We start from the raw sequence: 14,391 nt of genomic DNA, 5'->3' as shown, positions 1-14,391 counted from the left end.
AGCCAACAACAGAAACTATGAAAAACTTTATATTTTTTGAAATACTGACAAAAAAAAAATATATATATAAAAAGGGAAATGTATACCTGCATTGCTATTAAGCCAAAAGTTGTGTTCCTTTCCCTTTAATTATTTTTCCTCTTTGGTTCATTTTAATTTCTTGTTCTCAGTTTCAGCTAATACTACTTGACACAATGTAGATGCACATACTAAGCTTTCTCTACACACACTTAGCATAGCGCTACAACTTTGTTATAACCAATTACTCTGGGCTGCACAGTGCAAACACGAATCGGTAGTATTTACACTTAACTGCGCACTGTCTGATCACACACATTTAATTTCACTTTATGGCTGCTGCTACATAATAAAAGCATTAAAACGATAATGACGAATACATCGCTCCCCAACTATAATTGTATGAAAAGAGCAGAGAGCAGATTGATATGAGACGTACGCGACGGCTGAAAGACAGTTTAACCTGTATTCTGGGCACAGTGTGTTTATATCTATTCGAACATGTATGTACTATTCACGTGCCATAAGAAAAAAAATAAACAGATGGGTGAATCTACTTACTGTAAACAAACAAAGAGCTAAAGACTAGTGAGTATTCAACATGTGTTTCCTGTTGATCAGAGCAGATGAGAGAAAGTTCTTGACCATGAGGGCATTTATCCTTTGTGAAAAAAACGATTCTAAATATATATATATATGAGGGTGTTTTTTTTATTATTTCTTGGGTTGTCAATCGTTCGCCATTTGAGTCATTAGCTGCCTTCGTCGGTTCTACAAGTTTAGTGAGCAATTAGGTTGTGTTTGTGTGCGTGAGAGTGTGTGTGTGTGTGTGTTTGTGTAACAGTGAGAAAGAGCGCCAACAAGCGTTCAAGCAGACTCTTTCTCTGCCAAAGCAATCAAAAATGAAAGACACCCTCCTGTCTATCTCTCCCCCGATCCTTAAAGTGGCGGCGTGTGCGTCTCCCAGCGATGAACCTGATTGGTCCTCGGGGAACACAGAGCGCAGACCTGAAATCACGTTGGTTTAAACACTTGTGAGTTTCAGGAGAAGTTTGAGTATTATTTGTTTTTTTCCAGTGCTGTTCAGATGTTGAGTCAGTGAAGAAACTATGTACATGTGTAAAACATTTGCAACAATTTCAACCGAGGGCAAATATGTTTGATTTTTTTCATTTCCGTTCAATATTGTTCTTGATGACTATATCCTCTTGTCACATTCTTATCTTTGATGGTGAAAGGCCTCTCACCCGGGGGCTGTTGTATGTGAAAAACGACAAATGTTCCATGATACATTGTTGTGTATCATATTGTGATTGTGTTGTACATGTCAATGGGTAGCCACACGACATGTTAAAACAGCATTAACTGAAGGGGATATTTTGTACTACATGTATTCGTCTGTATTTTGAATCAATCTGAAAAGCTGAACGGGGATTACTGATATCTTATCTCTCACACTTCAGGCCTTTATGCGCACAAGCATTAACCCGTGTGATGCATTGTGTCTTGATCCTGTTGACGTCAATCCCACGTAAAAAAACATGCAGCGACACACATATACTCAGAAGAAAAACAGACCTGGACGAATCCGCTTCAGTCTACTTCCTGTCAGCTGAGGCTTCAATAAAAGGCCTTCAAACCCATTTGTTTTCACCTGAAATCCAGAAGCAGAGCCTCGGGGATTTCAGTCATTACACATGACCTGATTGAATGAGATGTCTTCAACTTGACACCAGAAATGATACATTTCTCTTCTATCGCTGTACCGTCTATGAGATTCGTGTTCAGTGCAGTTCTGTCTATGGCGGAGAAAACACGTAACAACAAAAATCACAAAAACCAAAAGAAAATGGATTTAAAAAAGAAAAAAATCGGACTTCTACTGACAGGGTGTTTTGTTAGTATGTTTTTTTGTTTTTTATATTAACTGTACAGTTCAATCTTGGGTGAAAGGTGAAACAAAAAAAAAAAGAAGACACTCTTGAGATATTTTTCTCTGTATATGTTGTACCTGTTACTGCTGGTACTGTATCTGGTATTCTGGCTCTGTCTAAATCACTGGGACTCTGTAGTTCTTCTTCACACTGTCGTATCCTGAAAAAGGCATTTCTCTGGTTTTCTCAATGATGGCAGCAAAGTTTGTCTTATTTAAATGGATTCTACCACTTTTTGTTCTTATTGATATTATACTAGTGTATTAGAAAATTACTTGGCAAAAAAAAAAAAAGAACTGAAAATATGTTGATGCAAAAGCTGAAATAAACATTGATTGATGTACAGAGCTGAGAGCTGAGTTTCACTGATCGCTATGAATAGAGATGTGTGTGAAAAGTGCACCACAATGTTCCATGTGGGGATTTTGACCTTCTTGTTTACCAGCAGTGCCCAGGAAGATTTACTCCTAAATATTGAAGGGTTATTCAGTATAATCCTGTACCTTGAAACTCTGAATTGTAAATAGATAATGGGGTATTGATCATAATGCTAAGTGGTGAAATGTATGAAGTATATTTACTCAACACCTCTTAACTTAAATTGATTGGGAAACATCACAACATTTACCTTATAGTTACAGTCATTTTTCAAAATAGGATTTCATTAACACGGCATATGAGCTAAATGAATGTTATCTATTGTAATAGATTACATTATGGAACTGTGCATAACACTTTTAAAATCAGCAACATCTCAAAAGTAAGATTCTACTAACACAATAATGCATAAGCCATAATAACCAAATAATATCAGATACTTCACCCTCATACCTTCACTTTTGTCAAATTAGATTTAGGATGTTTATCTGTAATGGAGGAATTACAATTTACAACATTGACTTTTTACTTTACTTAAGTAACAATACCTTCTTACTCATTTTTAAGGGCTTCAAAATGCCCAGCACCTTACTTACATGTGCCCTTTAGTATGTAATGTGTAGTATGTAGTTTGTGATCTGCAGACACATCACCTATTGGAAAGGATTGATTTGCATTCAATTACACTGTTTTTATTTCTTTTATATTAATTTTATTAATTTATACTGCTATATATCTTGTGTGCTTTATGTCCCTTTATAGTCATCTGCCTTGTCTGTTAATCACTTTGAACCATTGTAAAGAAAAATGCAACACAACCTATTGCTATTATTATTACTATTATCATTATTATTAGCAGTGTAATACTTAGTAGTAGTATAACAAAAATGATAACTATGACTACGTTGTAGCACTGACCGGCCTGAACATAAGCATTTTGAAGCCTGTTGCGGTTAGTGGAGAGAGCGATCAATGACCAAGCGCAGGTCAGTCTTTATATAAAGTCAATGATATAACACTGGAATCACAATGGACAGCAGTCTCCCTATCAAAAACCTGGTGCTTTGAAATAGGTGATGTCAACAGGTGATTATTATCATTATTCGGTACAAAAGCAGCATGAAGGAAAGGCCTAGGTCTTTAAGAGGAAAGATGGGCAGAGGATCGCAAGTTGGCCAATAAATGTTTGAGAAAATTATTGAAATGTTTAAGAACAGTGTTCCTCAAAGAAGGAAACGAAGGGATTTGGATATTCCATCCCCTGCGGTGCATAACATCATTAATAGATTCAAGGAATCTGGAGGAATTTCAGTGCATAAAAAGCAAGGGCTCAAGACTAAGCTGACTGACCGTGCTCTCCGATCCCTCAGAAGACACTGCATCAAGAACCGTCATTTATCTAAAAGCAATATAACCACATGGGCTCAGGATACTTTGGCAAACTCTTGACAGGCACTACAATAAGTAGTTACATGTACAAATACCAGTTAAAACTTGACTGTGCCCAAAGTAAGTCTTATGTAAACTGTGTCCAGAAGCACCGCTGACTTGTCTGGATGAACCCAGCACAGTGGAAACGTGTGTTTTGGTCAGACAAGTCAGTATTTCAGGTCTTTTTTGGAAGAACTGGACACTAAATACATACTCAAGCCCTATAACAAGAATATACCCTCAGGTGTATTGGACATTTTGATTTCTCTCACATTTTGAGTTTTCACATCAGAAGCTCAACCTGTTACCTGTTCTAATGACGGATTCTCATCATTTACTGTAATTATAGTCAATGTGATGAGGGACAATGCAGAAAACAACCTGAGCTGGCAGCCATCTATAACTAAATAAAATCTAAATAAACCAACTAGGCCCATTTATCATCACCCAGCACCTCTATTCAGAATTGTCCTGTCTTTGCAGTCCCATCCATCAGCCCTGCCCCTCATAGTTCAGCAGTCCCGCTCTCTTCAGCGCCTTGTCCACGTTGGGAACCAGTTTATCATGGAAGTCCCACAGTCGTTTGTCCACATTGAGCTGCTCCACCGTCAGCGCCGGCTGCAGAGTCGCGCGGATGTGAATGTTCCGACAGATCTCTTGTGGAACCTGGAAGCTATTTCCCATTTGTTTGATCACCTCATGCACTGAAGTCTGCTCCACCAACCTGTGTTTGCACAGAGACATCACTTAGTAACAAATATTTGTTCATAATACACTCCCAATGATGAGTCATTTATTTTTAGGGTCTCCATCGTGGTGGATATTTGTTCAACAAACGAGGTTCGGAGACAAGTTGTCTTTGTAAATGTATCTGTAAAAAGCTTTCTGCAGAAAGGATCGCACAGGCAGGGTGGAGGCTGCAAGTGAGAGGAAATGTGTCTGTGGTCATATGTAAGTGTCTCTGTGTGGGTGACCTCCTGATCCTAAAACAAGCAGAGGGATGTGTGCTAATGTATTGTTCTGTTTATGGAACTTATCGTCTGATAAAGTGTGACTCATAGGCTGCATTCTAAATGTGTTTGAGAGGAAACAGCATCATGAGGGGTAAGGGTGTGGATCAGCTGAGTTTTCAAACAAAGCGCAAACACAGTTAAACCAGACTAGAGCCAATGGTCCCTTGAAAAGGTGACATCAGGATCAACTTCTGCAAGACATGAATAGATGATGGGCTCACATGCTAGACAGTGGGAGCCCCACAAAGTTTATGTTGAGCTGTACCCTAGAATGAAATGTCTGCTACAAGCATGAGCTAAGAAGTTACTAAATAAATTCCGTTACACCTGTTAGTGTTGCTCACAAAATAGATGGCAACAAAACAAATGCATAAATATAAAAGGTATTCAGGTGGTATTCAATTCAATATTCAAAAAGACAACCACCTACCTTGGCTGAATTATCATCTTGTGCGGATTGTATACGTTTAAGCTGTGTTCTTCCCTGTAGATGTGCTCCAGAATATTAACTCCTGGCAGCCCGTTCCATTGCGGCAGGTGAAACCTCCCGCTTGGCTCAAAGTGTTTTGGGGGGAAAATATGGTTCTTGATGAGGAATGCCCCTGTCTATAGCATATGGCACAGCATGGAAGATGAAAAAAACAAATTTAACCATTAAGAAAAGCAAATTCATCTCATAAATAATATTCTCAAATACATACAAAAATATATCCTACATTTGGATGCTGCTCTTGGAGCGTGTTCACCATAGACATCAGGTTGTCGTGTTGGTAAGGCATTATAATCTCATCGATGTCGTTCAGCAAGACGTAGCGTGAGCGCTCCATGGATCTGTAAATGCACTCATTGAGCGTGGCTAACTGGCCAAAGTAGTGCACATCCCCTCCGTGCTCTGAGAAGAGCCAACCTTTAGATGGATTCAGATGTTGGTGGATGGGCCAAGGTACTACCTCCAGGAAGCCGTCCTGGCTGTAGATCTTCAACAGACGCTCAAGCTCTGCGCCACAGCTGGTTTTATAGATCACCACTCTGCCCACGCCCAGCAACCTGAGGGCAAAAGTGATGTGAAGGTTACATCATTAGTTTACCCATATTACAAAAACACATTAAGCTTGTTGTCTCCAGGCAGGTGTTGGTTTCCCATCGACTGTTTAAATTTGAAGACGTGTCAGAAAGAGTGAAGCTAAATCTTCTGGGTCGTCCCCTGGTGGCTGGGTGCAGAATAGGTCATAAACCTAGCTTCCTCCGTGTTAGTTGATGGGACTAAATTTGATCATGACTTGTTTGGTAAATGGTAAGTAGCAGAATAGATCTTAAGATCTTTAAAGTAACGTTGGAGGCTGATGAACCAATATGTGCTATGAAGCTCTCTATAAAGTTAGCTGCAGCAGAGTCTGATGATAAAACCTATCAAGACATGATAACTTTAACTAGATTGTGTCTGCAGGCGAATGCTATCCCTCTGTAAGGCTGTGCTTAGACCTAGTATGCACCTTCGGGCAAATTGCTATTGTCAGCATTCATGTGGACAATGGTGATTGTGTGATTGTGCTGATATTTACCAAATGTTTGTTATTTACGATACACTCGCCCGCTCCTGGTATTTCATGACGGCCTGATACGATGATGATTAAAAAAATTAACGTGACGTTCACTCACGTTCATCGTTACGTTCACGTTAATAATATGAAAACTGATCCGTTAAATGCCCAACACTGTACTTTACAGCCACTGCAGACGGGCTCCAGAGCCGCGGGTTGCCGACCCCTGTGTGGAACCGAATTTGTATGATGTATTGGACGTTTTAGTGTCTCCTGTGGCAGCAGTGTAGCCTGATGTTGTCAGACTCACGATTCTAGTCAGAATGTGAGTCTGAGACCGCTCCATTGGGCTGTGATTATGGGGCGCGTTTCAACCGAACCAGGAAATAAAATTCCTCTTCGCTCAATTGGATAGACCTACAACCAATCAGAGCAACGTAGTATGTGATGTCGCTAGTTATTTACTAACGCCGGGTTCGCACTGGACGCTGAAGGGATGCCGAAGCGACGCTTCAGCGCAGCGCCAAGCCTTAAATAACAGCTGGCTCCCATCCACTCCCATGTTAAACCTTTGTGCGGGTCACACCGGAGGCTGAAACGCCGCGCTGCGCCCAGGCTGCCCAGCGCCGTGCAGCGATCGTTTCGGCGTCGAGTCTATGTTTTGCGCTTGACGCGAGCATATCTCCCCAGGAAACACACTGTAAAAACGATTTTAAACTATATTAAGGACATATTTTATATGATATAAATGATCAAATATGCATCCCATACTTTGAAGTCCCCTTCTGTTGTCCTGGAGTTTTAATTTGACCAATGACATTATTAAATGTCCCCCTCTGGCCATCCACTACAGCCACACAAGCAGTGATACAGATAAAAAGAGAGAGAGGGGGGGCTACGTATTCTCCACATAGGCTTGAGTGGAGAATATGTAATTTACTCTCGACACCCGACATTTAATGGAGCAAACAGCGAAGTTCTTCAACATGGATGACATTAAATTAATAATTGAAGTGGAGAAGTGCAGTGAGTTGTATGATCCTCGGAACATGTTATAAAGACAACACCAAGAAAGACAAATGTTGGGACGCTGTTGCTTAATGTTGGAGCAACAAGTAAGTAAATGCTTTTAATCTACTGGATCAACGGTGATATTATTAGCGCTGCCTGGCAGTTCAGCGTCGCTTCAGTGTCCGGTGTGAACAGCCAAGCGCCGGCGAGATAGGGATTAGTGTGTTGCTTTGGCTTCGCCTCAATGTTCTCTTTTCCTCTGTCTTCTAAAACAGACTCAATGGCAGCATCTACACATCTCAGCTCGCCAGCGGCAGGCATGTTTGTTGAAAACGAATTCAACCCAAGGGCACTTGATGACGTGGTTGATTACGTTACCGTTGATCATCTGTCCATCATCGTATAAAGCCCGCCCTGACAATCGGATTGGCCCGGTCGGGCGTGATTTCTCCCCAACGGAGCGACTCCAGACCGAACTTCCCGACCTCAAATGTTGTGGGCGGGGCTAAATTCGTCTGGCATCTAGGCTAGCAGCAGTGTCCATCACTTTTAGGTGTCCTCTGGAAACACTTCCGTTGTCGTTTCGCCTCTATTTGCAGCGAGTTTCTCTATTTGCAGCGCGTTTTGTAATGTATTGTGTTGTGTTATGAAATTGATGAAGATGTTTTCTTACTTTGCTTGTGTTTTGACAACTTGTATGTGTTTTCTTAAGTTGCTGTTCGTTGAGCTCTCCGGGCCCCCGTAATGTCCACTGTTGTGAACCTCTAACATGTTAGCCATTAACCAAAGTATTGGACAAATTAATACTTTGGCTTTATATTGGAGCTACTGTTGAAAAAGTAAACACTCACTCTCACTCATCGTCATCCGCTTATCCGGGGTCGGGTCGCGGGGGGAGCAGCTCAAGCAGGGGGCCCCAGACTTCCCTTTCCCGGGCCACATTGACCAGCTCTGACGGGGGGATCCCGAGGCGTTCCCAGGCCAGTGTTGAGATATAATCTCTCCACCTAGTCCTGGGTCTTCCCCGAGGTCTCCTCCCCACTGGACGTGCCTGGAAAACCTCCCAAGGGAGGCGCCCAGTGGGCATCCTTACCAGATGCCCGAACCACCTCAGCTGACTCCTTTCTAAGTAAAGGAGCAGCGGCTCTAATCCAAGTTCCTCACAGATGACTGAGCTTCTCACCCTATCCCTAAGGGAGACGCCAGCCACCCTTCTGAGAAAACTCATCTCGGCCGCTTGTACCCGCGATCTCGTCCTTTCGGTCATCACCCAGCCCTCATGACCATAGGTGAGGATCGAGAGCTTGCGGCCTTGCGGCTCAGCTCTCTTTTCGTTACAACGGTGCGGTAAAGCGAACGCAATACCGCCCCCGCTGCTCCGATTCTCCGGCCAATCTCACGCTCCATAGTACCCTCACTCGTGAACAAGACCCCGAGGTACTTGAACTCCTTCACTTGGGCTAAGGACTCATTTCCTACCCAGAGTAAGCAATCCATCGGTTTCCTGCTAAGAGTCATGGCCTCAGATTTAGCGGTGCTGATCCTCATCCCAGCCGCTTCACACTCGGCCGCCAGCCGATCCAGTGAGTGCTGAAGGTCACAAGCCGATGATCCAATGAGGACCACATCATCCGCAAAAAGCAGTGACGAGATCCTCAGACCACCGAACTGCAACCCCTCCCCACCACGACTACGCCTCGATATCCTGTCCATGTATATCACAAACAGGATTGGTGACAAGGCGCAGCCCTGGCGGAGACCAGCACCCACTGAGAACGAAACTGACTGGCTGCCGTGGACCCGAACACAGCTCTCGCTTTGGGAGTACAGAGATTGGATGGCCCTGAGGAGAGACCCCCTTACCCCATACTCCCGCAGCACCTCCCATAGTTTCTCCCGGGGGACCCGGTCAAACGCCTTCTCCAGATCCACAAAACACAAGTGGACCGGATGGGCATACTCCCAGGCCCCCTCCAGGATCCTTGCGAGAGTGAAGAGCTGGTCCGTAGTTCCACGTCCGGGGCGAAAACCGCATTGTTCCTCTTCAATCTGAGGTTCGACGATCGGCCGAACCCTCCTTTCCAGCACCTTGGAGTAGACTTTACCAGGGAGGCTGAGAAGTGTGATACCCCGGTAATTGGTACACACTCCCTGGTCCCCCTTTTTGAACAGGGGAACCACCACCCCGGTTTGCCACTCCTTTGGCACTGTACCCGACTCCCACGCGATGTTGAATAGGCGTGTCAACCATGACAGCCCCTCAACACCCAGAGCCTTTAGCATTTCTGGCTGGATCTCATCAATCCCTGGGGCTTTGCCACTGCGGAGATGTTTGACTACCTCAGTGACCTCCACCAGGCAAAATTGACGACGAAACACCATCAACCTTGAGCTCTGCCTCCAACATAGAGGGCGTGTTATTCGGATTCAGGAGTTCCTCAAAGTGTTCCTTCCAACGTCCGACGACCTCCTCAGTTGAGGTCAACAGAGTCCCATCCTTACTGTACACAGCTTGGATGGTTCCCCGTGTCCCCCTCCTGAGGTATCGGATAGTCTTCCTAGAAACTCTTTGGTGCCGACCGAAAGTCCTTCTCCATGGCCTCTCCGAACTTCTCCCACACCCGCTGCTTAGCCTCCGACACGGCAGCAGCTGCAGCCCTTCGGGCCTGTCGGTACCCTACAACCGAGTCCGGAGTCCTCCAGGATATCATATCCCGGAAGGCCTCCTTCTTCAATCGGACGGCTTCCCTGACCACCGGTGTCCACCACGGTGTCCGAGGGAGCCTAAGACCCTGAGGCCACAGCTAGCCACCGCAGCTTCAGCAATGGAGGCTTTGAACACCGCCCACTCCGGCTCAATGCCCCCAACCTCCACAGGAATGCCAGAAAAACTCCGCCGGAGGTTTGAGTTGAAGATACCTAGGACGGGGGCCTCCTCCAGACGTTCCCAGTTCACCCGCACTACTCGTTTGGGCTTACCAGGTCTATCCGGAAATGTCCCCTATTCCCTGATCCAACTCACAACCAGATGGTGGTCAGTTGACAGTTCCGCCCCTCTCTTTACCCGAGTGTCCAAAACATATGGCCTCAGATCAGATGACACAATTACAAAATCGATCATTGATCTTCGGCCTAGGGTACTCTGGTACCAGGTACACTTATGAGCACCCTTATGTTCGAACATGGTGTTTGTTATGGATAATCCATGACTAGCACAGAAGTCCAATAACAAACGACCGCTCGGGTTTAGATCAGGGAGGCCGTTCCTCCCCACCACGGCTCTCCGGGTGTCTCCATCGTTGCCCACGTGGGCGTTGAAGTCACCCAGCAGAACTACGGAGTCCCCTACTGGAGCCCCATACAGGACTCCATTCAGGGTCTCCAAGAAGGCCGAGTACTCTGAGCTGCTGTTTGGTGCATACGCACAAACAACAGTCAGAGTTTTCCCCCCTACAACCCTTAGGCGCAGGGAGGCGACCCTCTCGTCTACCGGGGTAAACTCCAACACCGCGGCGCTCAGCCGGGGATTTATGAGTATCCCCACACCCACCCGGCGCCTCACGCCCTCGGCAACTCCGGAGAAGAATAGAGTCCAACCCTTATCCAGGAGTACGGTACCAGAGCTGAGACTGTGCGTGGAGGTAAGCCCCACCAGATCTAACTGATAGCGCTCCACCTCCCTCACAAGCTCCGGTTCCTTTCCCCACAGCGAGGTGACGTTCCACGTCCCCAGAGCCAGCTTCTGCCGCCCGGGCCTGGTCCGTCGAGACCCCTGACCTTCGCTGCCACCCATGTGGCTGCGCACCCGACCCCAACGGGTCTTCCCACAGGTGGTGGGCCCATGGGATGGTAGGATGGTAGGATGGGAAAGTAAAGGAATCACAATAAATCATCCAGAGGGGAACAGGAATGAATTGTTGGGTTCCCTGTCGTTGTGAACGTGTCCAAACAACCACCTGCTGCATTCCTCAAACATGAAAAGGAAAACTCTGGAAAATGTCTGCCATTTTCCTTTCATCTTCTGAAATTACTTTATGAGAGCATGACTAAAGTATGTCAGAGAGAAGGTGACTGAGAATTTTGTGGCGTTTCTGCTGCACTGACCTGTACATCTCCAGGGTCTGGGCGAACTGAAGCACGTTGTTGTAGTCTCCAAACAGGTTGGAGATGCAGACTGTGAAGTTAAACTGCAACTTTATCTCCTCGTCCATGTTTGTCTTTCTGTTTCTTATCGGGAGCCAGATCTGTTTAGGTGCTATCCAACTCTCTGACTGATTCAGAAGAGTGACATGTGTAGCGCTGCAGTTTTCAGGAATCGGACACATGACATCTGTTGCGACGAAGGGAAATCCAAAGTTGTCTGAATGTTGTAAAATGTTTGCTGGAGTTGTGATTGACAAGAAACCTTCACAGCAGAAGCAACAGTGAAGGGGTTGGATTGAGTCTCTCCTGAAGATGCCAATGATGCGTATATCAAAGCCTTTCACCCTCTGGTCCATGAAGGCCGACACCAGTAGGTGCTTGGTGTTGTTGAGGGGGGTGATGGTCTGATCAGAGACATGAGAGGGGCACATGCTCGTAGCCCTGAGTGGGCTCGGGATAGATCTGTTCCACCTGGGTAAGCTGAAAGTGAAGATGATGAAGCTGACGAAGGTAATAATGAAAAAGAGGAAGAGCTTCCGTCTTAAGTCTTTTATCTTGTTCATACCAGAAGAGAGATTCCCAACCTGCTGTAGAATAATGAACCACAAAAGGAGAAGTTAGATACAAGGAACCAAGCAAACACATTGAGATCAGACACCCAACCCATGTGTAGCATTAGTGCTTTGTGTCCCCAAAATGATACATTATTTATTCTTTAAATCACAGGATACAACCTTGCATTTGGATCTATTCTCAGTTAAAACATGCACATCCGTGCTAAAAAATATAATTATTGTAACTTGTTCACTAAGAGCTGGGTGATATAGAGATTTTATCTTTGTGGAGCTCAAGCTAGCACATCAGACACAAAAAGTTTATTTTAATGTAGTACCACTTGGACTTTTCTGCCCCACCCCTCTCAGAGTGGCATGCTCCATCTATCTAATTTAGCAACCATTGTCCTGTCTGCTGACTATCGACTTTGTTGTCTTTTACTGGATGCCATGATGGTGTTTAGCCCTGGTTACATCCATCTAGGATACCCTACTTGGCTAAACTCAACCAACTCCTCAAACACACACACACAAATCACACTCCTTGTGACCCCCCTTTATTATTTTACTAAGTGTACATGTCCGACAGCTCCAACCACAGAACAGTTAACACAACATTTAAAGCCTTTACAAACATCCCAATAAAAAATGAACTATGAACATGAACTAGTTCATTTTCATTTGCATGAACTGAACTTGGAACTCGTTCTTTTTAAGTGTGATATGGCTCAACACTGCTTCTACACATGGACTCAGATATCAAACGATACATTTTTATATAAATCATTGATCTCAGTAGAAAATTCTTTGTTTCTATTCGTTAAATCTCCATTTGCTTTCTGTGAAGCACAATGTAATCGTAATAGGGAAGTGGAAGTGAATATATATATATATATGTATCCTCCAAGACAGACAATGCCTTTTCCGTTGACTAATTAATACCAAGCAGTAACGGTTATATAAGTCATTGTGTGAAGGCCAAATATCTGGCCTAGACTTCCTCTGCCTCCACCCGTGCAATAACACACTGCATATTTTTAGAGTTCAGTTCTATTGCCATGTACGGAGTCACACACACACATACAAACATCTATTTAAAATCCCAACAGGTTCACTTACAGACGGACCGTGGTCCGAGTCCAGACCCAGAAGACGTCCCGTATGGACCCGGAAAACAGCCAAAACAGAAGATTATGATTTAAAACCTGACCGGGCGCTTCTATCTGTAACCTGCGCAGCTTTTGTTGTCTGCACGGTAGTGGTTTAGCGGATGAGGAAACGCACAGACCAATTGCATGCGAGTTAAGCCATCCCACGTGATACTACTCAAACAATCAAGACTGTGCATTCATGGCGGTTAACATTGCGACTCTACAGTGCAGACAGATGAGAGAGTTAGAGGCAAGTTACACATGAAAAGACAGATAGCGATACAGGTAGAGAAAACAAAGGGAGAGCGACAGACGACTGAGCCAGGGAAAGGGAGAGAAACAGATGAGTGACTTGGAGAAAGTGGAAAAACAGATTAAAAAAAGTGGGGGAGTGGGATATAAGAGGGAAAGAAAGGGATTCTAAAACTGTTCAATTGTTAAGATGTGTTGAGATTTATCATCTGAGTTTTGAGACAAGATGTGAGAGAGAGAGATGTGCACCTTGAGTAAAGCTCGCGTTGCGCCCACATTCGCTGCTCAAGTAACGAGCCAGTTTTGAATATAAAAGAAGAAGAAAGTACAGAAATTTGTGTTCAAATGCATGGTAAAAGTAAAAAGTCGTCAGGAAAGAAAATACTCAAGTAAAGTACAGATATGTGAAAAATCTACTTAAGTACAGTAACTAAGTATTTGTATGTTACACAACATTGTTTCTTCAGGGGTCAACTTTTCTTTGTGTGAGGTGTTTGCTACTTAACATTACATTTCATTTAGCTTTATCCTAAGCAACCTACATTAAGTGCATTCAACAATGAGGGTACAAACCCAGTCAACAAGAATAAAGAAAGTACAATTACATTGTATATCTCTATACATTGTATATACCAGTTAAATCACATTTATATATGTTTTCTTTATATTGTTGTACATTTCTATTTCTTTTTATTCCTTCACCAAAGTAATGCATGCTACTTATGTGTTATGTGTCTTCTGCTGCTGTAACTGTCCCCATTATGGGACTAATAAAGGACTTATTATTTTAACATGTTAAAAGAACATTATAAGTTTAGTCAAGCATAAATAAATATCATAAATACTGATACTCACTCAGAGCTGAAGTGCAGGAGCTCCGGTAGTGGTGGTTTATGGAACACACGTATTTAGTGAGTTAATGTTTGAATCCACTTCCTTCTTCTTCTGCCTGGTTTGTGAACGAG

General features: G+C 43.9%; 1 protein-coding gene across 1 annotated transcript; it reads right to left on the bottom strand.

Annotated features, from left to right (window-relative positions):
- Nucleotides 1–13: 13 nt before the first annotated feature.
- Nucleotides 14–13,564, bottom strand: LOC133966961 (uncharacterized). Its single transcript, XM_062402092.1, has 5 exons — nucleotides 13,143–13,564; nucleotides 11,431–12,056; nucleotides 5,491–5,821; nucleotides 5,205–5,380; nucleotides 14–4,485 (listed from the first exon to the last, which is right to left on the bottom strand). Exons 2-5 carry the CDS (start codon nucleotides 12,030–12,032, stop codon nucleotides 4,254–4,256), a joined length of 1,341 nt encoding a protein of 446 aa, XP_062258076.1. The 5' UTR covers nucleotides 12,033–12,056; nucleotides 13,143–13,564; the 3' UTR covers nucleotides 14–4,253.
- Between the last annotated feature and the right edge of the window lie 827 nt (nucleotides 13,565–14,391).

This window comes from Platichthys flesus, chromosome 13, assembly GCF_949316205.1.
Source record: "Platichthys flesus chromosome 13, fPlaFle2.1, whole genome shotgun sequence".
Classification (NCBI taxonomy): domain Eukaryota; kingdom Metazoa; phylum Chordata; class Actinopteri; order Pleuronectiformes; family Pleuronectidae; genus Platichthys; species Platichthys flesus.
Note: the sequence above shows the minus strand (reverse complement) of the source record. Positions and strands in the feature narration are given on the sequence as shown.

Excerpts from the sequence above, each read along its gene's own strand:
- LOC133966961 (XM_062402092.1), bottom strand. The coding sequence starts at position 12,032 with ATGAACAAGATAAAAGACTTAAGACGGAAGCTCTTCCTCTTTTTCATT. Across the intron at positions 5,822-11,430 it reads CAGACCCTGGAGATGTACAG|GTTGCTGGGCGTGGGCAGAG; the intron begins GTCAGTGCAGCA and ends TTTTGCCCTCAG. Across the intron at positions 5,381-5,490 it reads TCCAAGAGCAGCATCCAAAT|ACAGGGGCATTCCTCATCAA; the intron begins GTAGGATATATT and ends CATATGCTATAG.